The sequence below is a fragment of the Thamnophis elegans genome, chromosome Z, assembly GCF_009769535.1.
Source record: "Thamnophis elegans isolate rThaEle1 chromosome Z, rThaEle1.pri, whole genome shotgun sequence".
Classification (NCBI taxonomy): Eukaryota; Metazoa; Chordata; class Lepidosauria; order Squamata; family Colubridae; genus Thamnophis; species Thamnophis elegans.
This window is the reverse complement of record NC_045558.1, coordinates 144941731-144968152: the sequence shown is the minus strand read 5'-3', so window position 1 is coordinate 144968152 and position 26422 is coordinate 144941731. Positions and strand designations below refer to the sequence as shown.

The 26422-nt window shown below is 52.2% G+C and overlaps 2 protein-coding genes across 4 annotated transcripts in view; both read left to right on the top strand.

Moving 5' to 3' along the window:
* The first annotated feature begins 908 nt into the window (after positions 1-908).
* ZCWPW1 (zinc finger CW-type and PWWP domain containing 1) lies at positions 909-15285 on the top strand. Of its 3 annotated transcripts, none has more exons than XM_032237241.1 (10): positions 909-1585; positions 2966-3086; positions 7556-7631; positions 8103-8207; positions 9740-9823; positions 12142-12217; positions 12339-12436; positions 12792-12858; positions 14468-14611; positions 14878-15285. In XM_032237241.1, exons 1-10 carry the CDS (start codon positions 1279-1281, stop codon positions 15048-15050), a joined length of 1251 nt encoding a protein of 416 aa, XP_032093132.1. In that variant the 5' UTR covers positions 909-1278; the 3' UTR covers positions 15051-15285. The 3 variants fall into 3 exon arrangements, with proteins under 3 accessions (XP_032093132.1, XP_032093133.1, XP_032093134.1); XM_032237243.1 differs by lacking the exon at positions 909-1585 and adding an exon at positions 2024-2332; XM_032237242.1 differs by lacking the exon at positions 9740-9823.
* A 3403-nt stretch (positions 15286-18688) lies between these two features.
* LOC116522496 (phosphatidylinositol 4,5-bisphosphate 3-kinase catalytic subunit alpha isoform-like) overlaps positions 18689-26422 on the top strand; it is a 34325-nt gene continuing 26591 nt past the window's right edge. The window contains exons 1-5 of the mRNA XM_032237415.1: positions 18689-19112; positions 21084-21245; positions 22337-22597; positions 23773-23935; positions 26108-26317. Of these exons, the coding sequence (XP_032093306.1) occupies positions 22409-22597; positions 23773-23935; positions 26108-26317 (562 nt within the window). The 5' untranslated portion in view covers positions 18689-19112; positions 21084-21245; positions 22337-22408. The remainder of the gene's footprint in view (positions 19113-21083; positions 21246-22336; positions 22598-23772; positions 23936-26107; positions 26318-26422) is intronic.

Sequence of the window (26422 nt, the reverse complement as noted above, 5' to 3'; positions counted from 1 at the left end):
GGAGAGCCCAAGAAAGCAGCTCAAGGCGACGCCCAAGACGTCACTGACCCAGAGGAAGCGCCAGAAGACGAGGAGGAGGAGGAGGAGGAGGAGGATGGAGGAAGTGGCAGTGGCGGCCGTGAGCTGAACTCTGCCTCTGTTCCAGGAGGACTTCAGGGAGGGGGAGGGTGGGCAAAGGGGAAGGGGTTGGGCAGATGCCACCAGTGACGCCTGGTAGCCAGGCTGGGTTTCAGCTCTGTAGGGATGGGAGGGAGTTCCAGGGGTGCCTGTTGCTGGCAGAATGGGAGGGAGTTCCAGGGGTGCCTGTTGCTGGAGTAGATCCAGACACCTGCGATCCCAGGGAGAGAGTCGATTCCTGGGTGGCTCCACAAACTGAACTCACTGAGCCACGGTTTCCAGGAGGGACTGGATTCAAACCGGTCTGTTGCTCATTAACAGAAATTCTTGCTCTGCCTGACCTCTTGGGCTGGGTCCTTGGTGGTTAAGTAGCCTTCCTGTCCTCTGTTGCAAACACTGGGATGGTTTGAAAAGTACCACACGCCCAATAAATAAGCCCGTAGATTGGGGGGGGGGGTTCTGCACTCTCAGTAAGTTAGCTGGAGGGTCAGCCCACCACCTCCTAAGGTGTCCTCTGTGCTTGAAGTTGCCCGTATTGGAGGCTGGCTTGAAGGTGCTCTGGAGGGCCTGGGGAATACAAACAGTGGCAGCATAGAAAGGACCATGGCATAATTTAATTAAAGAAGCTAATGCCATGCCAGGAAGGAAAGGAAAAGAGGGAGGGAGAGAAGGAAGGGAAAGGAAGGGAGGGAGGAAGAAAGGAAAGGAGAAAAGGAAGGGAGGGAGGGAGGAAGAAAGGGAAAGAAGGAGGGAGGGAGGGAGGGAGGGAGGGAGAGGAAGGTGGGCATGAAAGGAGTGGAGGGAACTGGAGTAAAAGTCGAACCACAAGGAGAGAAACTATAACTTCTCTTTGAAAAGAGATAAGACAATTACAGTAATTAATGTCTCCACAGAAGGAATGAAAGTGGAAAGAAGAGAAAGCTGCTTAGAAAGAGTGAAAGTTATTATCTTGTCAGAGAGAGGAGGGTGGGGAGTCTGAGTAATAGGAAGCATAAAAAGGAGGCCTCGCATAGGATAATTATGTGACAGAACCTCCAACTGAGAAAAAAATAGATGCATATAAATAAAGTAACCTACAAAGATGAGGAAGAGGAAGAGGGCAGGTGATGCTTACAGAGAGGGGAAAAAATTGGGTTGCAGGTGGTGAAAGAGAGCCGAGGGATGAGGACCATCTCATCTGACCTCCTGCCCCGGGGCAGGAATCTTCTTATTGCAACATCCCTGACAGGTGGCCGTCCAGCCCCAATTCCAGCAAAGGGGGGTTTTCTTCCCGGGGTTGAACAGCTGCCTGGCACATCCATTTCTTTTCGGATTATGGCCGACCCGTTTCCTGACCCTCTTCTGGCCCTAGGCTGCTGTACCGCTTGGGTCCAGTGTTCTTACCCCAGCTGTGAGAAGTGGCGGAGGCTCAGCAGCGATGTGGATCCGTCAGCCCTGCCCGAGGACTGGTCCTGCAGCCAGAATCCAGGTAGAGGAGGAGAAATGACAAGCCTCTGGGTGGGGTTGGGGGACCAAGAGGGGCCTGGGGGTGGGGGAGGCTTCCTTTCTTTCAACTAAGCGAAAACCTTTTTTTTCGGCTGAGTATCTCTGATCGTGGACAAGCGGGAAACTCTCCTCCAGAGGTTGTGGGTGGAGGTTTTCAAGAAGAGATTGGACAACCATTTGTCCAGAATGGTTTAGGGCTGTGATGGCGAACCTTTGTGCCAGAGGTGGCATGCAGAGCCCTCTCTGTGGGAATGCATGCCAGTCTTCAGATGTGCCGGAGCGCCAGAGACCAGCCGGGTGGTGTGCACGCGTGTGCTGGCCCCCTGGTCTCCGGTTTTTCGGCGTGCACATGTGCGCCGGCCAGTTGATTTTCATGCGTGCTGGAGCGCCGGAAACCCACACCGGCAAGCTGGTCTTCGGGTTTGCGGTGCACCAGCACGCGCGCACACGCACGCATTCTGGTTTGGTTACTCGGTGCTGAAAAGGTTCGCCATCCCTGGTATAGGGTCTCCTTCTTGAGCAGGGGGTTGGACTAGAAGACCTCCAAGGTCCTTTTCAAGTCCGTTCGTCTGCTCTTCCGAGCCCCCAGGGACGAGGCACATGGCTGGCTGTCCTGATTCAGTCCCGAGTAATCTTGTTTCAGAAGATTTGAAGCTTGCAAACCTCGCAGAGGAGGCCGAAGGGCATGTTCCTGCCTCTAGCATGTTGACTGAACTCTTCTTAAATAAGGGTAAGGCCCGGAGAGAGACGTCATTCCGGGGCTTTGGCTGAATCTGGGAGAAAAGAGCCTCTTCATTGCTATCCAGGCAGCCCAGGGTGGCTGACCACAATCCAGAGCCCTGACTGAGGAGGATTCAAGACAGGAAGGGGAGAGAAATGAGCTAAGGAGGGGTTTTCTGACAGCAGTAAGAACGATCAATCAGTGGAAGGACTTCAGATGTTGCGGGTTAAGCTCAAGAGGTTGGACAACCATTTGTTTGAAGTGGTCGAGGGTTTCCGGTATCAGCAGGGAGTTGGACTAGAAGACCTCCAAGGTCCCTTCCGACTCTGTTAATCTGTTAACTCCAGACTGAAAGGGAAATGCCCATACATTTGCCCAACTAAACCTTCTTTTTGGGGCAGCGTTCAGCTGGCCTTGCTGACTACGGCTGGACTGGGTTAGAACTGGGCTGAGAGACCACCAGGAAATCCCAGGGCTGTAGGTCCAGGCCGGGGAAGAAAAGCAGGAGAGGAAGAGGACGTGGAAAACTCTGTCCGCGTCGCTGCCAGAAAAACTGCCCCGATGTGTCCCTGGGATCCCTCCTGGCAGCGGAGCTGAGCATAAGGGAGTCCTTTGATCGGGCATATTTATTTCCCCTTGCAGACCTTCAGTACAACAGCTGCAGTGTCCCCGAGGAGACCTGGTCGGGCGCCGAAGACGAAGTGGTCTATGCCGTTTATTTCCCAGGGACCATCGTGTGGGCCAAGCAATATGGATACCCCTGGTAGGCAGAAACATCCACCCGTCCCATTGAAACGGTCCTTCCCCCCCCCCCCCAACACCAACTGGCATGCTAACCGTCATTATTTAGACTGAATAGCAGAGGTGGAAGGGACCTTGGAGGTCTTCTAGTCCAATCCCCCCTCCCCCCCCCGGGACTCTCAAGGCAGGAGACCTTCATTCCACCCTGGTCAAATGGCTGTCCAGTCCCTTCTTGAAAACCTCCAGTGTTGGATGGAGGCAAGTTGTTCCAATTGGTTCTCCCTGTTAGGAAACTTCTCCTTAGTCCCCGGTGGCTTCTCTCCTTGATTAGTTTCCGTCCGTTGCTTCTTCTTCTCCTGCCTTCAGGCGGTTTGGGTAATAATTTGACCCCCCTCTTCTTTGGGGCAGCCCCTCTAATATCGGAAGATTGCTACCCTGTCCCCCCCCCCCCCCAGCCCTTCTTTTCACTAGCCGTGCCCGATTCCTAAATACAGGAGAAGTATTTCCAAAGTCCAGAAAGGAAGGATGCACATGGCAAGGGGGACTTTTATAAATGAAGGCAACGGGGGTGTTACGTGTACCTCTCGGTCATGCGAGGGCACAAACGCTGCACCCAGAGGGGCTTCCCTGTTTCTAGGTTATTGGGGAGGGGGGTTAGACAGAGCATAGGATACCCCCCTCCGGCTGCTTGTTCCAAGGCACATCCAGGCTGGGTCTTTTCCCACTTTCATTGTGCCACCGCTGTGGCAGTCGCACAACTCACGCTCCAAGCCACCCTCTTGGTGCTCTTGTCCCTCAACCATCTTGGTGTGTGGGTGTTTTCTGTGAGAAATATTTCAAGGGAATTGTGGTTTCTGCACAGTGCTGAATGCCAGCCTCTTGCATTGTCTTTTCTACCGGTGAGGGGTGGGGTGGGGGGGATCCTGCTTGGGAAAAAGCCTTCCGTACGCAATGGAGGTTTATTTTGGCATCCTCAGATGGATTATGAAATTGACCAGGCTCCCTGACAACAGTGGGTTGAGGAATTGACTAGGGAATAGGCAGAGCACCAAGGTAGTGTCAGGGTAGGGTGGAGGAAAGGCCCTGAATTAGCAAGGAGAGAGAATGTCTTTCTTTTCTTTTTTATATACAAAGACCCCATCAAATCTACAGGCATGGAGAAATTATGGCCTTAATCTCAGGAAGTTTTACACTTACGAGTTTGAAATCAGCAGCCATTGGAACCTACAGCCCTTTCCTCCCTCTCTTTTCCTCTCCCATTTGGATGGCATCTGTGTGTGTGTGTGAGTGTGTGTGTGTGAGTGTGTTATGTGCACGCTGCACCACCGTTGTGAAAAGTCTCTCTGCTTCTTTCTTTTTTTTTTTTAAAGAAGGAGCCTGACCTTGAATCTTTCCAAAACTCCCACCCGTCTCGGCCTCCTCCTGCGGGGTCTGTTCAACAGCCGTCCCTTTCTTGAGACGGAGAGGCCCAGCGGCCACGTTCCTTGCAGTGCCCTTGGCCAATGCAGCAGCTGCAGCTCTTCTGGCGGAGGACTAGCCAGAAATGGGGCTCCTGGACCCCTAGAAAGGGGGGGAGCGGCCTAGGGACGCTTCTCCCCTGCTTTCCCTTGCAAAGCTCTGCCATGTATCTGAATTGTACGAAAGAGCTTCTGTGTTTCCCTGACGTGTCTTTTGGAGCAAAAATCCATATAAGACCCTGGCTCATGTTCATGTTCATGTTCATGCTCTGATTTTTAAGTCCCTAACGCTAAGGGCAAAGCTTTTCAGAGCAGGACTGTCTCTGAAAAGTGGCATCGGTTAACCTTCTGGAAATTCAAAATTATAATGGCCACCCCCACCTTAAGGTTCCAGGACTGCTGGCTTTGCTCCCCTGCAATTTTCTCAGAGATGAAACCCCCCCCCCCACACACACACCTATTTAGTAAAATTGCATTTTTCCCCCCCCGGAAAGTTCTTTCCTGTGGCAATGGCTCCTGGTCCAAGAACAGGTAGTCCTCACCTTACAACCACCACCGAACCCAACATTTCTATTGTTGAACAGAGCAGTTTTTCAGTGAGTTTGTCCCCTTTTACGACTTTTCTTGCCACAGTTCTTAGTTCACAGTTCAAGGAGCTGAGGTGGCGCAGTGGTTAGGGTGCAGTACTGCAGGCCACTTCAGCTGACTGTTATCTGCAGTTCAGCGGTTCAAATCTCACCGGCTCAAGGTTGACTCAGCCTTCCATCCTTCCGAGGTGGGTGAAATGAGGACCTGGATTGTTGTTGGGGGCGATATGCTGACTCTGTAAACCGCTTAGAGAGGGCTGAAGGCCCTATGAAGCGGTATATAAGTCTAACTGCTATTGCTAAATTGCTATTGCAGTTGTTCAGTCATAACGTGGCTGTTAGGTGAGTCCAGCTTCCCCATTGGCTTTGCTTGTTGGAAAGTGACAAGAGGGAATCAGGTGGCTCTGGGGCTTTGCCACTGGGCATGTCTAGTCTTAAAGAAGAGAAGAACTAGGGGGGGACGTGGTAGCACCTTCCAGTATTTGAGGGGCTGCCCCAAAGAAGAAGGGGGGCTCCACCTATTCTCCAAAGCACCAGAGGGCAGGAAATAGAAGCAATGGTTGGGGACTCATCAAGGGGAGAAGCAACCTAGAACTGAGGAGGGATTTCCTGCCAAGGAGGACAATTAACCAGCGAGACAGAAGTTGCCTCCAGAAGTTGGGGCTGCTTTCATCACTGGAGATTTTTAAGAAGAGACCGGGCAGCCATTGGCCTGCAATGGTCTCCTGCTTGAGCAGGGGGTTGGACTAGAAGACCTCTTAAGGCCCCTTCCAACTCCGTTATTCTATCATAAATACGATTCAGTTCCCAATCGTCTTGGTTTTGATCATATGACCATGGAGATGCTGCAATGGTCATAAGTGTGGGGGGGGAAAAACATCATAAGACACTTTCTTCAATGCCATTGTAACTCTGAACAGTCACTAAACGAACTGTTGTAAGTCGAGGACTAAGTTATTTTTCTTAAACCAGCTGAAGGTGATGATGTGGCGTTAAGCTCTCCTCTTCCTCCTCCTCCCTCCTTCTTCCCCATCCTGTGAGGCAAGTAGGGGGAGCTGGATTCCCCCAGAGCTTCCGAAGCAGAGGGGGGTTCCACCTGGCTCCCCACCCCCCCCCCGGCTCCAGCAGGGAAGAGACGGGGATGTCTCTCTAAAATGAGCCAAGGTGGCACAGTGGTTAAATGCAGCACTGCAGGCTACTGCTAGATCAGCAGGTCAGCGGTTCAAATCTCACCGGCTCAGGGTTGACTCAGCCTTCCATCCTTCCGAGGTGGGTAAAATGAGGACCCAGATTGTTGTTGGGGGCAATATGCTGACTCTCTGTAAACCGCTTAGAGAGGCCTGAAAGGCCTATGAAGCGGTATATAAGTCTACTGCTATTGCTATAAGTCCACTGCTATGTCCAGTGCTGCCGCAAAGGTGTGATTGTGGTGCACCGCAAAAAGCGACCGGCGTATGAAACTGTGGTTTGCAGAAATGTCTTCCGGAGTCTTTTGGGGCTCGTGCAACGTACTTGACTCGCTGGCTGGATTTAATCCGTTTCCTGCCTCCGTGGGCTAGATCAAACTTGACAAACAGGCTGGATTTGCACAACTGCCCCAGCAACCACAACAGAAACCAAGGTAGCCAAGGGGAACCCTGAGGCTTTGCCGGTTGGAGAACCGCAGCTGCTGGCGGAGCCGGTTGAGTGTTTTGTATCAACACCGCCTGCATTCGACCTTCTCTCAGCGCTTTTAAAAAGTTGGTGGAATGACAGGCCGGAGCTCTGAATCAAGACTTCGGTTCTTCTTGATCCTTACAGGCAGACCTCGACTTGCCACCACCGTTCTTCCCCCAAATTTATGTTGGAAAGTGAGGCACTTAAGTGAATTTTGGCCCATTTCCCAAACGTTCTTGCCACAAGGGCTAAGCGAATTGCTGCAGTTGTTAAGTGGGTAACACGGTTGCTAAGTGAATCTGGCTTCCCCCGTTAATTTTGCTGCTCCGAAAAGGGGATCGTGTGAAACCCCCCCCCCCCCAGGACATAACATGACTCAGAATATTTGAATCTTGATTACGTGACCATGGGGATGCTACAACCGTCATTAAGTGTAAAATCACTTTTTTCAGGGCCGCTGTAACTTTGAGCGGTTCCTAAATGAACTGTTATAAGTCGAGGACCACCAGCCGTAAGCTTTGCTGCGTGTAAGGCAGTTATCTGCCTGATGCAGAAGCCAGCCTGATGTTCTCTGTCGCCCTCTCCTCCAAGAAGGGAGCCAGTTTTTGCAGGCAAATTATGACTTCATGTGAAATTTTCACCCTGGTGCTTTCGAGATTTTCCAGACAAAGAAGGGAAAACGTTTTCTTTTGTTAGAGAGAAAAAAAATGAATTTAATTAATGAACTAAAACTTGACCTGGGATCCTCACAGCTCAATGTTTTCTGCTCTCCTTCCTGCCTCTGTTCTTAGGTGGCCAGGAATCATAGAAGCCGACCCCGACATTGGAGAGTACTTCCTGTTTTCTTCCCAGGCAGACTCACTTCCTGTTAAGTATTGTATTTGCCCCGTGCCGTGTTTCTCTGTACACATATGCCCCACCACACATGTGGTCACACATGACAATCGGGCCCTGCAGGAGAAGACTTCTGTCTAGTGGGAATTCCTTGGAAAAGGTGGGTGCCGGAAGCCCAGCTGCAAACAGCTAAGGGTGAATAAAAAATGGAAGGCAGCCAGAGGCCAATGAAATGGCCCCAAAGGCAAATGGAGGAGTGGGTGCCAGGCAAGTGCCCCCTTTCCAAAAGGAGATTCACGTTCCCCCCCACCGGGGACAGGCAAGCAGTGTCTGGGCAGGGGAACTGGGCAATTAGACTGGTTCTTATTCCATGATTTTCATTGCAAAGATCATTGTATCTTCGCTCCAGTCAAGGACACACACACCCCTTTCCTCGTGCTCCCGTTCTGGGACAGGCAGCCTCTCCCCAAAATGGCCACTGACCCTCCTCTCCTTCCGGTTTAGTCCAAGTACCACGTGACCTTCTTTGGCCACTCCGTGACCCGCGCTTGGATCTCTGCCTCCCTGCTGAAGAACTACGGGGAGCCACCGGCGGAAGGAAATGCCGGGGTAAGAGGGGCTTTGCTTGAGGGGTCCTTTGCGAAGCAAGCCACTAAACCCGAGGCTTTTGTCACATGTGTGCGTGTGGCATCGCAACCCCCGTACAGAAGTGACAGAGCTGGCGCCCCTCCCTGAGCCCTGCCCAGCAGGTGACTCTCAACACGGATCTGTAGCTGGTTGCAAAGAATTGTGGTCCATGACTCCAAACTTTGCAACTGTAAAAATTTGTGGGCTGCACGGCTGGCTGAAGAATTCTGGGCGCTGAAGCCCACAAGTTGCCACGTTTGGAGACCCCCTGCCCTGTTTTGATGATATTTTGATTCCTTGGTCTGTAAGGCCACTTCCACCTCCTGGGCCTCCTTTCTAATCCCTTACGGCTGTACTTTGTGGGCAGCCACGACCGCTGACTTATTCCGACCCAGCACACCAAGAGTTCCCCCAGGTTTCCCTGTGAACGATAACTCTGGGTGGGCTGCCAGGGCACCGTCTCAAGGGAGACCACTCCCTTGAATGTCTTTCCGGCCCTTTAAGTCACATGACTTCCTTTATTTAACTCAATGAGTTGAGACTCTGTCCTGGTACAAAACAGCCCCCTCCCCTTCTCTCTCTCTCTGCCCAGAGTGATTGACAAGAAACTCTTTGGAGCTTTTATAAAAGGAGAAGGGGTAGGCTTCACACACACACACACAAACCCGAGTTTGCAAGAGGGTGGGGAACGAGCAAAATGGGTGCTTCGTTACATTAATCCTGGCAGGCAGGCACTCTACAGGTAGTCCTTGACTTACGACCACAAGTGAGCCCCAGATTTCTGTTGTTAAAGTTAGCTTTTTTTATGACCTTTCTTGCCCCAGCCGTTAAGTGAATCACTGCAGCTGGTAAGTCAGTGGCACGGTGGTTAAGTGAATCTGGCTTCCTCGTTGACTTTGCTTGTCAAAAGGTGGCAAGAGGGGACCCTGCGACCGTCATAAATACGAGTCAATTGCCAAATACCTTAATTTTGATCAGATGACCACAATGGTCGAAAGTATGAAAAACCATTTTTTCAGTCCTGGCGTAACTTCAAATCATCACTAAACAAATGGTTATAAATTGAGGACTACCTGTATGAACTGGGGCCCACTCCTTCACCCACCCACCCACCCATTCTTCTCTCTCGAGTGTCCTTTTTAACACAACAGTCGCAACAGCCACAACGTTTCTCCCTAAGGTAAACTCAGTTTTTCCCCAGCTGTGTGGAAAAAAGGGAAGAGCCCAAAGGAAACCAGGCCGGCTTCTGTCCCCATCCTTCCCTCCCCACCCCAGGCTTTTCCTTTCCTTCCAGGCCACCTCATTTCCGGGGGGTGGGCTGGGGGGGGGCTGAGAACCAACAGGGGACAGAAGGGAAGCCCCCAGGAAAGGATGAAGAAGGCTTAGCATCCTCCCTGGGGGGGGCCAGCCGTAATAATTCCTTCCTGACAAAACGGTCCCTTTGGCCTCCTGGGAGCAGCCGCGCCGCCAGTTCTTCCCCGAATCGCAGCCCTGATGCGAACCTTCCCTTCCAGGCCAAGCTCAGGAGCCGAAGCGAGAAGCAGAACCTCAAAGCGGCTCTGGAAATGGCCAAGGAAGCAGAAGAAATCAGCATCCAGGTGGGATGGGACTCCGGTACAAAGGTTGCGTTCACCGGAGCAATTCTCCCCCCCTCACCCCCCCCACCCCGGAATAACCGTCCTCATCATATATATTCTCACGCTTTTCTTCAGGATCCAGGCCAGGAGGAGTCCCCAAGTTATGGCCACTTGAAGCCTTGTGGACTTCGATTCCCTTTAACTGGAGAATTCTAGGAGTTGAAGTCCACAGTGGCCACCCGTCATCTAGATGCTGAACTGCCATTACAATCCACTGTTTTCTATTTGTCCCAGGCCTGATTTGTGGCAGTTTGGTTTTTAGGGACCCAGAATGTTAGAGCTGGCCTCACTTCCCTCAAAACGCACCCACAAACTTTGGGTACTTCTTCCCCCCCCCCCCCCGTCATTGTCTTTGTCTCCTCTCCCCCTGCTCCCCCCACTCCTTTTCCCAATATTGTCCAAGAAAAGGCAGAAGATGCGTCATCTCTTCGTCACCTTTTCAGGGGAGAGTAAAACTATTCAGGCTAGGTTATGATGACCGTGGCATGCCAAAACCGCGGTAGACTACAGCGCGCCCGACGAAAGTGCGTACCTGACATCATCAGCAGCGCGACAAATAAAATTAAAAATAAATTAAATTAAAATTAAAATTAAATTAAAGCAAGCCGATTCACATAAAGGTAAGGGTTAGGTTTAGGGTTAGGTTTAGGGTTACGTTAAGCGTTAGGGTTAGGTTTAAGGTTAGGTTAAGGGTTAGGGTTAGGGTTAGGATTAGGTTAAGGGTTAGGATTAGGGTTAGGTTTGGGGGGGTTAGGTTTAGATTTACGCATTAATTTTAAGTTTACCGCTCACAGCGTGCTGTTTTCGTCGCGCTGTGATGATGTCACGTACGCGCTTTCATCGCGCGCGCTTTAGTCTACCGCGGTTTTGTGATGGAATCTATGATGACAGAATAGGAAAAGAGGGGGGCAGCCTCAATGGGACAGACAGCCTCCCGTGACCCCAATGAGACACCCCCCTCCTGTGTGCTGCAGCCCTGTGATTGACAGAGGTTTTTCTGGTGACAGACAGGGAGACTCACAAAGGCGGAAAAAAAAACAATCCACCAGCTGATTTGTCCATATGCTGTATAGTATATACCTTATCAGAAGAGCACAATCCACAGTGAGTCAGAGCAGGCACAGTAAAAGCCGCAGAGCAATTTTCCAGGTGTGTGTGTGTGAGTGAGTGAGTGTGTAATTTGACCCCACCTCTTAAAGAGATGGAGAGGTTTTTAAACTCAGCACTGAGAAAAGGCCCCTTGGTTAAAACACCTGCTGACTTCCCCTCATCCAGGCTTTCTGTTTGGGGCTGCCTGTTAAAATAATCCCGCGTTCCTTTTTTAAAAACCACCCATTTCTGCTTCCTTCTTTACGGCCATGATGGCTGCCTGGCTAGAGTGGAGAAGGCCATCTGCAAAATTCCATCCATTGATTTATATTTCCTATTTCTAAGCCGTGCATTGAATCGAGGGGGTGCAGCAAGTAAAATGCAGTTGAACCACCTTGTTCCAAATAAAACCCAGAAGAGATCTTTCATTTTCTCATCTGAATCCTCCCATTCGGTATACGGCAGTCAGCCTTGCAAGGCAAGCTGCTCATATTTTAAATAGGTCGGTGATTAAGGCTTCTGCCTCACGTGGCACTGGGGGAGGAGGGGAGGAGGAAGGGCTACCAGGGGAGGAGGATTGTGAGGATGGTGACAAAAGGAAGCTTTACTTGTTGGGACAGTCACCTCCTGCGAGCGAGGATATATATCTTTCTAACACCATCAAAAGGTTACGTCCGCCTATCTCGGGTCCTTGGGAAAGGCTGGCAGGGTGGACAAAAATGCCAGCTCAGCCTCCAGCAAACCCAAAATAATATATTACATTTATACGCTGCCTGACTTGCACTGACCCCCTTTTCTCTCCCACAAACATGTGTTTGAATTCATGTATCCCACCTTTATTAACTTCATTAAGTAACCCCAGGCGACCTCCTGCGTGTTTCAAACAAGAAGGCAAACGTTGAGTATTTTAAAACGAAACCTACTTGTTTCTCTTACTTGGGCTCAGCCAGGGAGGAAGGATGGGTGGGTTCAGAAGCAGATCAGGCTCTTGAGGGGAAGGGATCTGCCTCGGCTAGCTGCTCCGGGGTTTTTTTTCCCCCCCACCTCTGTGACTTTGTAGAGACTGGGCTGCCATCTGTCAAAAATGGTGTAGGGTCTGCTAGGGCAGAGGGTTAGACTAGATGACCCGCAAAGGTCAACCATGTCTTCACTCTTATTAGCTTATCGATATCGTTCCCTTTGCCCTCTAGGAGAGAATAAGGAGATTTGGGTTCCACAGCCGATTCAAGCACAAAGAATCTCCCAAAGGAGGCAACATCCTGAAAGGTAACGTTGGGAGTGCCACATGGGATCATCGGACACCGGAAATGCACAAAGCAGGCTCTCTCCCTCCCTCCCTTCCTTGAGGGAACTCACCACCTGTTCATGGTTCTTTCTGGTACCGTAGAGCAGAATAATGCGGCCTCCAGGCCTCCGGTCCAAGGGACTCCAGGAACGAAGGCTGGGAATAAGAACACCACAACCTCCGGCAAGGATCCAGGAAAGGTGAGCCAAGAGGAAGGCAGGTTTAAGGAGGGCAACGTGACGGCAGCCCAGCCCTGCGGGAGGCTGAGGAAGGCACAAACATTCCTTAGCCTCCCTCAGTGTTGTGAATGCCCCAACACTGGAAGTCTTTAAGAAGAGGTTGGGTATCCATTTGTCTGAAACGATATAGGGTTTCCTGCCTAGGCAAGGGGGTTGGACTAGAAGACCTCCAAGGTCCCTTCCAACTCGGCTCTTGTATTGTATTACTCCTCATTTTGCACCCATTTGCCCTTCTCGGCTGCCTGCTGACTGGATCTTTGGGAGGGCAAACTGCTCTCGGCTCTCCAGCAAGCAAACCCTCTTCTTTCTCTTCCAGCTTCTTCGTGAAATATCAGGAGTGAAGCCCAATGCAAATATCAAGACCACCATCGGTGTTACGAAAGGTAGATGTTTTATTCTCCCTCCCCTTTTCTGTCCCTGAAGCCGAAGATGCTCTGCGGCTTTCGGCTGTTCCTGGGGGTCAAATGCCTGGAGGTCAACCAAGGGGGTTCACAGGATGTCCAGGCTCTTCTTAAAGACCTCCAGTGATGGGGAACCCCCCAATTTCTGGAGGCAGCTTCTGTCCCACTGGTTAATGGTTCTCGCTGCTGGGAAACGTCTCCTTGATTTTTGTGAGAGCCAACGGAACAGACGTTGCCTCCAGAGGTTATGGGGGCTTAATCACTGGAGGCTTCCAAGAAGCGACTGGTCTGTCAGAAATGGTGTAGGGTCTCCTGCTTGGGCGGGGGTGGTGGTGGTGTTGGACTAGATGACCTCCAAGGCCCCTTCCAACTCTGTTCATCTCCATCTGCATCTAATTCAAGGTTGCTTCTTTTCTCAATAATATAATTCTTTCTTGGCCAAGTGAGATTGGACACACAAGGCATTTGTCTTCAGCGCATAAGCTCTCGGTGTACCTCAGAAACACACCCATGGCTTCCTTTCCTGCCCTCTGGTGCTTTGGAGAATAGGCTGACCCTCCCCCCTTCTTTGGGGCAGCAGCCCCTCAAATTCTGGAAAGCTGCTATCATGTCTCCCCGAGTCCTTCTTTCCTCTGGACCGGCCAAACCCAATTCCTGCCAGCGTCCTCCGTGCCTCGGGCTGGCTGGCTGGGCCTAGGATGAGCTGTGTGCACGGAAAGAGAGAGGGTCTCTTGGTCGGGGCAGAGGTGGAGAAGGGCAGGTGGGTCGACTGGGGAGACTTTGGGGGCAGCCGTTCTGGGCCTTGGCCTGTGTCCCCGATGCCTTTGGGCCTTTGTGTATTTGATACCCTCCCTTGGCCTCTCATCTACCCCGACTTCGGCTGACAAAGTAAAAACAACCCAACCCAGATTAAAAACACTATAAAAAGTTGCTCCTGGAGGGAGAAAGGCAAAATATAAATAAATAAAATAAAAACAGCAGCCAGGAAGAGACGTAAAAAATGTTCTCCCACATTTCCTGCCTCGGTTGGTAAGAAAGTCACAGCGTTGGCCCTTCGGGGGATCCCCGCTGTCCTGGCAGTTTCCTAGGCTTGAAGGTGGTCTTGGACCAAGCCAGTCCCCACCAGCTAAGAAGCCCCCTCCCCTTGGGGGAGGAGCCACCCCTGCCCACCACCAGCCCCTGGGCAGCCTTTCCCCGAAGGACCTCCTGGCTCTGGTGAGGCCCTGCCCTCCTTCGGCCTCCCTGCTGCTGGGAAACCCCTCGGCAGAAACTGGGGACTCCAGAGCGAAGAGGAGACGCCTAGGCTGGGAAGGGGCTTTGGAGGTCTTCTAGTCCAACCCCCTGCCCAGGACAGGCGATCCTGTGTAACATTCCTTTCTTTGGGCTTGAGGAGATGGATACACGGGGTCACAGAAAGAATAACAGGACAGAATAAGGGAGTTGGCTGGGACCCTAGAGGTTCTCTAGTCCGACCCCCTCGCCCAAGCAGGAGACCCGATACCATTCTGGACTTGATTTTTATTTCATTTCTTTGGATCCCTGTCCTTGTCTGTGTGTGTGTGTGTGTGTGTGTGTGTGTATTTTGTTACAGGGGACAAAACACTTGAATCAGAAGGACTTGAAAATGCCTCCCCTGCGTTGAAGAAGAGCCGGCCAGAGAGAACTGCCCCCAAAGCTGCAGCTACACTCCGAGGGTCTGAGCGAGCAGCAGGAAAACAGGAGGGTAGTCAGAAAGGTGAGAGAGAGAGAGAGCGAGAGAGAGAGGATGGGGTGAGTGAGTGAGTGAAGGAATATGCATTTGCTGTGTGCGCCTGTAGGACTGGAGTTTTGGTGGCAGCAGCAGGAGTTTTAGCAAGGGAGGCTCTTCTGATCCAGCGCAGGGCCTGCCTGGGGGTGGGGTGGGGGCTGTTATGAGGTCACCCTGAAGCTCAGAGAAAGCGGGGCTCAGCCCCCCCCCCCGTTCCCCTCCTCCTAATTGGCTCCTCTCTTCCTCCTGCCAAGGCTCCAAGAGACCCTTCGCCCGGCCGCCCTGCCAGCCGCCTCAGGCCAGGCACCCCCTCCGCCCCTCTGGGCCAGGCAGCCGCCCTGCCGACTTCGCCCGCTCTCCTCCTCCGCCCAGCCAGAAAGGCCGCTCCAACAGGCCGGGGGGCTCCCCGGGGCCCAGAGGCATCTGACCACCGGAGGGAAAGGCGCAGCTGGGGAACCGCGGGGAACCCCAACAGCTGACTCTGCCGAGGAGGAGGAAGAAGAAGGAGAGTCTCCCCCCCACAGGCTGGGAAAAGTTTTCATTTGGGAGTTTGGTTGACTTGGGAAGTTGGGGGCTCTTTATATTGTTCTGCCTTGGTGGGGGCCTCGTCTGAGGGGCTGCCTGCCCCCCCCTCTGGTTCACCCCCCCCCCAATCTCTATTAAAAGCCGGTTTTCGATTCAGACCGTCCTCCCCGCCTCTCTCAATACCCCGATTTTCATCCCCCCCCCCCCCCCGTCATAAAAGGCCCAAAGCAGAGAGAGGCTCCCTGGCCTGAATATAAGCAGCATTCACACCAACAACTGGTCCACTTAACGACCACAAACGAGGCCAGCACTGCTGTTGCTAAGCGAGATGGTTGTGAAGCGAGCTTTGCCCCGTTCTGCGACCTTCCTCGCCACCGCGGTTAAGCGAATCCCTGCGGTTGTTGAGTTTGTCACACGAAGTGAACCCATAAAGTGAATCCAGCTCCCCTCCTCCCCTTCTGACTTTGCTTGTCAGAAGGTCGCAAAAGGGGAACGCCTAACCATGGAGGCACTGCCACCGTCATAAACACGAGTCACATTGAATTTTGGGCATTTTGGGTTTTAAAAGGGTTGACAAATATCTCATATCGTATCTCGTATCTCGAAGCGTATTGCTTCCTTTGGGTTACCTGCCTTGCAAAGACGACAGAAGTATGGAAATTTAGCAAGTTCTCCTATATTTATTCGGGGATTTGGGGTCTCATAAGACCTTTTAAAGCCCCCCCCCCCAGCAAGAGAATGTTTTTATGAGACCCTTCCTCCCCCCCCCACCTCCACCCCCCAAAACAGCCCACTGGGGCAGCCAGTTCCAGACGAGAGGCATCGTCTCATTTGTGGCTGGGATAACATCATCGTCCCCCCCCCCCCCTTAACCATCATCCCATCCGGTGAGGCAGCTTCCTCTGCAGGCTTGGATTCAAGGTCTGACCGGAATGTCCGGCCTCTTTTGTTTCAGCCGCCTCATGGGGTGGGGGGCAAAGGGGGGGGGCTACACCCACCAAGGCCGCAGAAGTCAGAAGGGCCAAAGGCCTTTCCTGACTCCCACAGGCCCCAAAGGATCTCGCCCACGAGGGCAGCTTTGGCTGCCAGGCTGGTCAGAATAGTGGGGGGGGGGGGCCTTCTCCCCACCCCACTGTCATGGCAGCAAAGAGGAAAAGAGAAGCCCAGGGAATGGAAGGGGGGGGGATCCTCTAGTCTCATCCCCTTTTCAAGGCCTTGTGTCCCCCCCTCCAAGGCTGTCCAACTTCGACAACTTTGAAGACCTGTGGACTTCAACTCCCACAATTCCCCATTCAGCTCTGCTGTTTCGATGTTCTTTTAATTTTTTTTTTAAAAAGTGCTATTTTTGGAGTGGGGGGGAGGGCTTTCCATTCAAAACATTTTTCATTTTTCCTTCTGTCCCTTAAAGGAGTTTTGTTTGTGCCTCTATCCCAGTGTTTCTCAACCTTGGTAACTTGAAGATGTCCGGACTTCAACTCCCAGCATTCCCCAGCCAGCGAATGCTGGCTGGGGAATGCTGGGAGTTGAAGTCCAGACATCTTCAAGTTGACAAGGTTGAGAAACACTGTCCTAACCACTGCTGGGGAATTCTGGGAGTTGAAGTCCGGACATCTTCAAGTTACCAAGGTTGAGAAACACTGCTCTATCCCATCGTGGCCCTTTCGAAGGCTTCTACTCCTGGCTGGGGGATTCTGGGAGTTGAAGTCCAGAAGCCTTAAAGGGACACGCCACCCTCCCTTAGGCCAAGATAAACGGAAGTCCCGTCTTTTCTTGAAAAGCTCCACAACCTTTCGGGTGGATTCCTGGGTGGGATCATAAATCTCACACCTTCCTGGGTTTTTTTCCACACGTATAAAGGCGGCTTTTTAAGAAAAGGGATGGAAGGACTCAGATTCCCTGAGGTTCCCCCCCACCCGCATTTTTGGGGGCTGACTCACAAGTTGCTTTCCACGGCCTGCAAATTCCAAAGGGATGTTTTAACTTCGAGGTTGGGAAATGCTGGATTTTTTTTGTGGCCAGCTGGCTCAAACGGGGTCAGTCCATCTACTTTTCACATGGTTTGGGAAAGATTTTTTTTAATAAATGCCTTAAAATACCCAGGCAAAGACGTGATTTCCTCACCACTAGAGTCCAGGCTTGGCCCCTTTAAGACTTCTGGACTTCAACTCCCAGAATTCCCCAGCCAGGAGTTGGAGTCCAGAAGTCTTAAAGGGGCCAATCTGGGACAGCTTTAGACTCTGGGAGCAGTTAAGAAACAGAATTAAAACAGCATTTTGAACGGAAAGCACTGAGAAAAATAAGAGAGAGAGGGGGGAAAAAACATCTGGCTTGGGAATTCTGGGAGTTGAAGTCCACAAAGTCTTAAAAATAACCCATCAACCTCCCTGGAGCAGCTGATAGACCGGATTAAAGCTACACTTTGAATGGGAAGCACTGAAAAAAACCCACTCAAAGTTCTTTGATTATTGGTCAAAGTGGGCAAGGACCCCAGGGGCTTCCGTGGCTTTAGAGGGAAATTACACGGAAGAGGACTTTCTTTTTTTGGGGGGGGCGTGGGGGGGGGGTTTTGGGGGGCCGTGAGAGAAGTGGAGCGAAGGGAGTGCGGGAATGGTTTTGTAAAAATGCACCGTCCGTGGATCAAAATGACATCATTCAGGGTGGCAAGCGTGTAGAACAGTGTTTCTCAACCTTGGCAACTTGAAGATGTCTGGACTTCAACTCCCAGAATTCCCCAGCCAGCATTCGCTGGCTGGGGAATTCTGGGAGTTGAAGTCCGGACATCTTCAAGTTGACAAGGTTGAGAAACACTGGTGTAGAAAGCACGCACCACACTGAAGTCGGAAGCGGTGGAACTCCAGAGGCTGACCTTGCCTGCCCTGGGCGGGAAGGATGGGACCTGTAGTCCCTCGTGCTGCAGAGCTAGAGGAGGCTTTCAAAGGCACCTGGGCGCTGGGGCTGGAAGAGTCCCTGCAAAGGGAAAACTCCCAGGCAGAGAAGAGGGACACCTTGGACTTGAAAGTGAAACTGAAACTAAAAGGGGGGGTGCTGCACACAGATGGGGGGGGCAGAAATTGCCCCCTCCGGCCTTTCTGGCAGCCTCCTTCACTATCAGCTATTGGTAAACCAGAGTGGAAGGGGAGGGGTCTTCAGGGGGCTGCCCCCTCCCCACAAACCCTGGGCCTAGACTAGAGGCAGGGCTCCCTATAGGTTGTATTGGATGAATCCCCCCCCCATTTCATCCCCAAAACATCTGTGGGTCATTCGGCCTGACCCCTCCCTCCCAAGGGGGGTCCCAGAGAAGGCACCTCATGGGCTGGGGGAGACCGAGGGCAGCCCTCCCACTCCCCAGGCTCCCCAAGACCCTCTCTGGAGCCCAATCAAGCCTCAAGGCAGCTGGCATCGCCCGGCCCCATGGCAGCCGAAGGTCCTGGGCTAGCAGGGGGAGGGGGCCCTTCCCTGCGGGAGACCCCCTCCCTCCCGGGCGGGGCTTCCTCCCTCCCTCCTCCTCCTCCTCCTCCCTGCCTGCCAGCCGAGCGATCGGCGTCTCCGGAGCCGGCTGGGGCGCCTGCAGAAGCGGCTCTGCCGGGAAAGGGGGCGGGAGGGGGACGGACGGGACGGGACCCGGTGCCGCAGCAGCGCGGGAGGAGGCGACCCGGAGGCGGAGGCGGCGGGAGCCGGGAAGCTTCGGAGCGCCGCTGCCTTTGTCCGCAGCGCCGGAGGGTCGGGCTGTCAGCGGGCATCGCTCCCTCCGGCGCCGGCCTCCCCGGGCTCCAGACCCTCCGCTGCCCGCGGCCTGCCTTGCCCTCCTCCCTCCCCGGCCTCAGCCGGCAGCAGCAGCAGCAGCAGCAGCGATGCCGGGCGGCGGGCGCGGGGTCCGGCGGGGGAGCCGAGCTCTGTGACGCAGCCGCCGCCGCCGCCCCGGCAGCCCCCTCCCCTCGCCTCTCCTCTGCCCGCCTGCTCCGGAGTAAGTAGCGGGGTTGCTCATCGGGGAAGGGGGGAACACGCGTGTCTGGTCACGTCAGGACGCATCCCGGGTCCGCTTAGGGGGGTCTCTCTCCCTCCCCCTCCTTGCGGGTCTGCGCTTTCCCCCGTAGGGAGGGAGGGGGATGGAGAAGATCCCCTCCGCAGACCCCCCCGTGGGGGGTATACTGGACTCCCCCAGGAAAAGCCCCCCCCCCCTTTCCCAATCCGTGGGAACCGGCCGTGCGAAGCTTTCCGGCCCGGCCAGGCCCGCATCTCCCCCCCCCCCTTCCCCCGGTGAAATCCTTGCCCAACTGCGGAGGGTGGCTCGGGAGGGAGGGAGGGAGACGGCTTGGACACCCCCCCCCCACCCCTCCCCATGCCTCCCTCCCAGGGGGTCCCCAAAAGTCCTCCCCCTTGATCGCAGGATTGACACCCCCTCCCCGGGAAGGGGGGTTTCTTTCGCCCGCAATGCCTGTTTTCTCCCCTCCTCCCCCCTCCCGTTTCCTGCCCGCCATAAGCCGAGGAGCCAGGGAGGAGGGGACCCCCCCCCTTTCATTCCCTGCCCCAGATGTTTTCTTCCCTTCAGACATCAAGGAGAAGAAGCCCCTTGCCTCGAGCATCCTCTCCAGGGGAAGACGGGGGGGGGGGGGGAGAATGGAGAGGGGGGGTCTGCAAGCAGGAAGGGTGAGCAAGAGGAACCATCGGTGCCTTTCAAGTCCAAAGATCCGGATGGAAAACAAGAGAGAGCGGTTTCCCAGCCAGCCTTTTCCCAGAACAACAAGAGTCGGAAGGGACCCTGGAGGTCATCTAGTCCCACCCCCTCCAGAAGCAGGAGATCCTGTACCCTTTCAGGCCCTATACCCTTTCTATACCCCCCCCTTTAGTTGCCAGTCTCTTTTTGAAAACCTCCAGGGTTGGAGCACCCTTCACAGAAGAACAGAGTGGGAAGGGACCCTGGAGGTCATTTAGCCCAGCCCCCTCCAGGAGAAGGAGGCCCCGTACCCTTTCAGACAAATGATTGCCCAGTTCCCTTCTTGAGAACCTCCACTGTTGGAGCACCCATAACAGAAGGACAGAGTCAGAAGGGACCTTGGAGGTCCTCTAGTCCACCACCCTTTCATTCCCAGGGCCCAACAGAGCAAGAGCTCTTTGGCACCCCTTCCTCAAATTCATCCCTCGGGGGGGGGGCGGTCTTTCTCAGCCCAGGTATCTCCAAGGGTCTAATTTACAGAGCGCATGGGTTTTCCCAACGGAATTGAAAACTGGTCAATTTCAGGAAGGTTTTGATGACATCATAACAAATGGTCATTAAGCGTTTCCTGTGGTCGCTGTCCTGAACCGCTCCATTTTGAGCTCCTTTCGGGGGCAGAATCATTTCTAAACCTTTTTAAAGAACTTTTTGAGGACATTGGAAGCTCTTTGCTGAAAGCATGAAGAATCTGGCAAGGCAATACAGGCAGTCCTCAACTTATGACAGTTCGTTCAGTGACCAAAATGACCACAGCACTGAAAAAAGTAACTTTGGATCATCCCAAAGATGCTTTTTCATCTGGACTTTCTGACTTCTGACCATTTTTTCACACGTGACCCAAATTCAGACACTCAGCAACCGATTCGTATTTATGACGGCTGTTGTGTCCCGAATGTTACGTGATCCCCTTTTGCGACCTTCTGACAAGCAAAGGCATCACTTAACAACCATGTAACTGTAGCCATTCCCTTCGTATCTCTGGCGAGAAAGGCCGTTAAACGGGACAAAGCCCTCTTCACAACCGCCTCGCTTAGCGACGGAAATGTGGGGGCTCCGTTGGTCGTAAGTCGAGGACCAGCTGTATCTCTGGAACGACAGCAGCCGAGAGCTCCCTGGGTTGCCTCGCTTAAGGAAATCCACCTATTTCTAAGTTCTTTTCTCTTTTATTTTTATGCCTTGGTTTTATTGAATCTTCTTTGTTATCTCCTGTTGTCTCCGTAGCAACTGATGCTGGCTTGTTGCACCGCACTCACAAAGATGACAATGGTGGTGGGCTCCTGAGATCAGGCTGGCTGGCGAGGGGGCTCCGGCCGGCCCCTCGCGAGAAGGGCTGCTCTCTGGCGCAGCTGCACCGCCCCGCACCCTGCCTTGCCCTCCGCCGGGGTAGGTGACCGGATGGGGGAGGGGAGGGGGGCTTCAGCTGGGTGGTCCCTGGATGCTCCCCCCCCCTCCTCCTCCTCCAACCCCCCTCCCTCCTATCACTGAGGACGTTCCCTAGTTGGGTAATGAGATGTCTGTAAGAGAAGAGCCGAGCTTCGCACCTAGGACCCCACAGTCCTCTTCCTCCTCCTCTTCCTCCTCCTCTTCCTCCTCCTCTTCTTCCTCCTTTTCTCCTCTTCCTCCTCCTCCTCCTCCTCTTCCATTTCCACTTCCTCTCTTTCCTCCTCTTCTTCATTTTTTCCTCTTCCTTTCTTCCTCCACTTCCCCTTCCATTTCCACTTCCTCCACTTCATCTCTTTCCTCCTCTTCCTCATTTTTTCCTCTTCCTTTTCTTCTTCCTTTCCTCCTTCCTTTCCTCCTCTTCCTTTCCTCCTCCTCCTTTTCTTCTTCCTTTCCTCCTTTTTTCCTCTTTCCTCTTCTTCCTTCTTTTTTCCTCTCCCTTTCCTCCTCTTCTTCCTTTTTCCTCTTCCTTTTCTTCTTCCTTTCCTCCTTCCTTTCCTCCTCTTCCTCCTCATTTTTTCCTCTTCCTTTTCTTCTTCCTTTCCTCCTTCCTTTCCTCCTCCTCCTTTCCTCCTCCTCCTTTTCTTCTTCCTTTCCTCCTTTCTTCCTTTTTTCCTCTTCCTTTCCTCTTCTTCCTTCTTTTCCTCCTCTCCCTTTCCTCCTCTTCTTCCTTTTTCCTCTTCCTTTTCTTTCTTTCCTCCTCTTCCTCCTCCTCCTCCTTTCTTCCTCCTTCTCTTGTTCCTTTCCCCCCCTTCCTGTTCCTCCTCCTCTTCCTCCTCCTGCTCTTCCTCCTCCTCGCCCTTCCTCCTCTTCCTCCTTTGCCACTGTGGGGTGTGAAGGGAGATACAGACTCCTGGTTCCTCTTAAAAGTCACAATGGAGGCAGGTGAGATCCAGGCTCATCACTGAGGCCACACCAATTCATTGCGTTGACACAACCAACGATGGGAATAAGCCATGGCTTAACGCAGCCCGCCAACCAAACCCAGATCGGCTTCATCCGACCCTCCTCTTCCTCCTCTTCCCCCCTTCCAGGTGAGCCGGGATGCTTTAACCGCCAGCCGCATCTCCGTCAACGTGCCGAGACCCTCCCTCCCGCTGGTGGCCATGCCGCCCCGGCCTTCCTCGGGGGAGCTATGGGGGCTGCACCTCATGCCCCCCCGCATCATGGTGGACTGCTGCCTGCCCAATGGGATGGTGGTCACCCTGGAGTGTCTGCGGGAGGCCACTCTGCGCGGCATCAAGCAGGACCTCTTCAAGGAGGCCAGGAAGTATCCGCTCTTCCACCTGCTGCAGGTGAGGCCCCCTGGCCCGGAAACCGAAAGGAGGGAGGGGCGCTTAATTTATGGGAGGAGAGGGGAGCTAAGGAGCTAAATGGCGCCTCCCTCGGTTTGTGGACGAAGGCGCAGGACCAGGCGGTCCTCCACTTACAGCCGTTCGTTTAGCGACCGTTCAGAGTTACAACGGTACTGAAAAAAGGGACTTGCTTTCCGCACAACCGTGGCAACGTCCTCGTGGTCACGCGATCCGAATTCAGAGGCTCTGCAACCGGCTTGTCAGGGTTCCAAATAGCATCCAAAATTAAATCAGAGTCCAAGGCAAAGGATTCCTCAAAAGTTCCCAATTTATGAAGAGAGCCATGTTGGCACATCTGGGGAAACCCGAATCTGAAAGCTTCCCCCACCCAATTGAAAGTTCAAGATCTTGCATCCACACACCCACAAGCCCATCCCATGGTCCAATCTCCCACTGCCCTGCTGGCAGTTCCCACCCATCCAGGTGCAGAGAGAAAGGATGACCTTGGTTTTCTAGAAAGAATGTTGTTATGGCTACCTAGCATCTAACTCCATAGAATCCCATTTTCCCACCATAGAAAAAGCATCGTAGAATAATGGAAAATGTGGCAGGCCAAAGACCCACAAGAAAAGATGGCTGCAGGCCTATTTAAGTCCCAAAATTCTGTTGCTAAGTCAGACATTCATTAAGCATCTTTTGTCCCATTTTACGACCGTAAAATGCCACCGTTGTTAAGTGAATTGCTCAGCTGTTTAGTTCATATAGGCTTCATATAGACTTACGATCACAGTTGAGCCCAAAGTTACTGTTGTTAGGCGAGACGTTTCTTGGGAGTTCCCCCCCCCTTTTACGACCATTCTTGCTGCAGTTGTTAAGTGAATTACTGCAGCTGATAAGTTAGTACCCTGGTTATTAAGTGGATCAGGCTTCCCCGTTGATTTTGCTGGTCAGAAGGTCCCAAAATGGGATCCCGTGACCCTGGGACAAGGCGATGAGTCAGTTCCCAAAAATCTGAATTTTGACGGTCGCAAGCGTTGGACAGCTTCTTTCAGTTCCGTTGAAACTGAAAACAGCCGCTAAATGAATCGTCGTAAGTCGAGGACTCCTGCATAGGAACAGGGGGCTCCTTCTCCCCCAACTCCTTCTCCCCTTGGTTTTTGTCCCCCCACCCCCAGGAGGAATCGTCCTACATCTTTGTGGGGGTGACCCAGGAAGCCGAACGGGAAGAATTCTTCGACGAGTCCCGGCGACTCTGTGACTTGCGGCTCTTCCAGCCAATCCTGAAGGTGGTGGAGCCCGTCGGGAACCGGGAGGAGAAGATCCTCAACCGGGAGATCGGTGAGTCCAGAATAACAACGTTGGAAGGGACCTTGGAGGTCTTCTAGTCCAGCCCCCGTCTCGAGCAGGACACAAACCAATCAAGTAGGAGTGTGAAGAAGTGTCAGCCTCGCACTGTCCGCGTTGTGTCCTCACCGACCCACACCGCGCCCAAGTGGCATTTCCTCAAGGGACACAGGTAGCCCTCGACTTACGACCAAGGTGGCGCCCAAAATTTAGGTTGCTAAGCAGGACAGTCGTGAAGTGAGTTTTGCCTCTGTGGGAGAACCTTTTCTTGCCACAGTGAATCAGTGCTGTTCTTAAGGTCGTTAAGTGAATCGGGCTTCCCCGTTGACTTTGCTTGTCAGAAGGTTGCAACAGGGGATCACGGGACATTGCAACCGTCATAAATATGAACCAGTTGCCCAGCTGGTCTGAATTCAAATCACATGGGAAAAGGATGAAAAATGGGCGAAAGCCACTTTTTCGTGTGAAAATAAGTGTGAAAAACGAGAAAAATTCACTTTCAGTGTAAAAATAAGTGTGAAAACCAGTCAAAAGTATTTTTCAGTGTGAAAATAAGTGTAAAAATGGACACAAGTCATTTTTCCCCAGTGTGAAAATAAGTGTGGGAAATGGGCAAGTCATTTTATCAGTGTAAAAGTAAGTGTGAAAAAAACAGGCAACTCACTTTTTTAGTGTGAAAAAATAAGATTTAAAAACCGGCAAAAGTCACTTTCTCCCCCAGTGAAAACAAGTGAAAAACAGGCAAAGGTCACGGTTTCCAGTGTGAAAATAAGTGTGAAAATGGACGTGTCCCCCTTTCAGTGTGAAAATAAGTGTGAAAACAGTCGAAATCACTTTTTCAGTGTGAAAATAAGTAAAAAAACTGGCAAAATTCACTTTTCAGTGAAAATAAGTAAACAAACAGGCAAACGTTTTCACGGTTTTCAGTGTGAAACTGTGAAAAACGCACCTGTCCCTTTTTTCAGTGCCGTTGTAACTGAACAGTCCCTAAACAAATGGTCGTAAGTCGAGGACCACTCGTATTGCCCTGGAAGCCCACAGACGATGCCCCCTAATGTTTTTCCCACGGCCGTCTCAAGGGACACAGGAGACCGGAAATCCGCTGTGCTATGGCACAATCATGCCAGCCTCCCATCATTTTCCCGGGGATGTCGTGATGCCCTGGACATCTCCATCCTTGGGGCCGGTGGTCCTCGGCTTCCCCCCTCCTCCCTCGGGACAGACACGGCCACCCAAAACCACAAAGGACAGCGGGATTTTTTTTAAAAAAAACTCCATTACGATCCTGAGCAGATGAAAGTTGAGTGTCTGTATTTTTATAGTATTTCGTTGTGTGTAGGGTTTTTTTTAAAACAAAAGTTTTCGTTTTTACGTAATTAAAATTCTTTTGTCAACAGAGTGTTGTCCAGATTTTCCCCCTTCTAACATTTCCACATCTACATAATTTATTTCACATTATATTCCCATTTCCAGTTTTAGCCGTATAATTTCCTTCCCGTATTTTCCAACGTTTATTTTTTAATTATGTACATACACAGTGTCATTTTTCCCCCCTCCCTTTATAAGGGATAAACCCCGTTGTATCATTTCATTTCCATCTTATTTCCTATAAATCGCAGCTATCTTCAAATCCGGCTTTTTTATATAATAAACGTCCCACTTAATTAATTAATTTTGCACAATTAATAGCATTGGTATATTTCACTCACATCTTAATTAGCTACGTGGCCATTGCCGGGATTATAACATACTTCACTTCATTTTACTAATCCCCCGTTCCTCTTTTTCTTCTTTTTATACGTATTAAAATCTTTTCTTCCGAAACTTTCCCATCACTTTTTGATTGGTTGTTCGGACGAGCCAATAGCAATAGGTTTTCTCTAGCTTTCTCCGCCTAGTATTGTAAACCGACCATAAGATGGGAGTCCAATAAATTGATTTTCCCCCTCAATATATATATGTGTGTGTGTGTGTGTGTGTGTGTGTGTGTGTGTGTGTGTGAATTCCCATTTATTTTTTAATATTCTTCCGGGGGTTTACTCTTGTCTCCTTCGTTTTATTTCCTTTTGCATTTTGTATTGTACTGCTCTTCCGAATAAAATGAAATGAAAAGGGGAATATATAAATTTCATGAATCCATTTTAATCCGAACCTTTCGCTCCGAAGGGTTTGCGATCGGGATGCCCATCTGCGAATTTGAGCTGGTGAAGGACCCCGAGGTGCAGGAATTCCGGCGCAACATTCTCTCCGTGTGCCGAGAAGCGGTGGAGACCAGGGGCTCGGCCGGACCCCAGAGCCAGGCCTTGTACGTCTACCCCCCCAACGTGGAATCCACCCCTGACCTCCCCAAACATCTGTACAGCAAGTTGGACAAAGGTGAGTGGGACGGCAGGGGGAGCGGAGCAAAGTGCCTCAGTTTCCCCTTGGTTCCCAACTGTTTACTCCCAATTAACTCCGTCTGTGGGACGGCGTGGCTCAGTG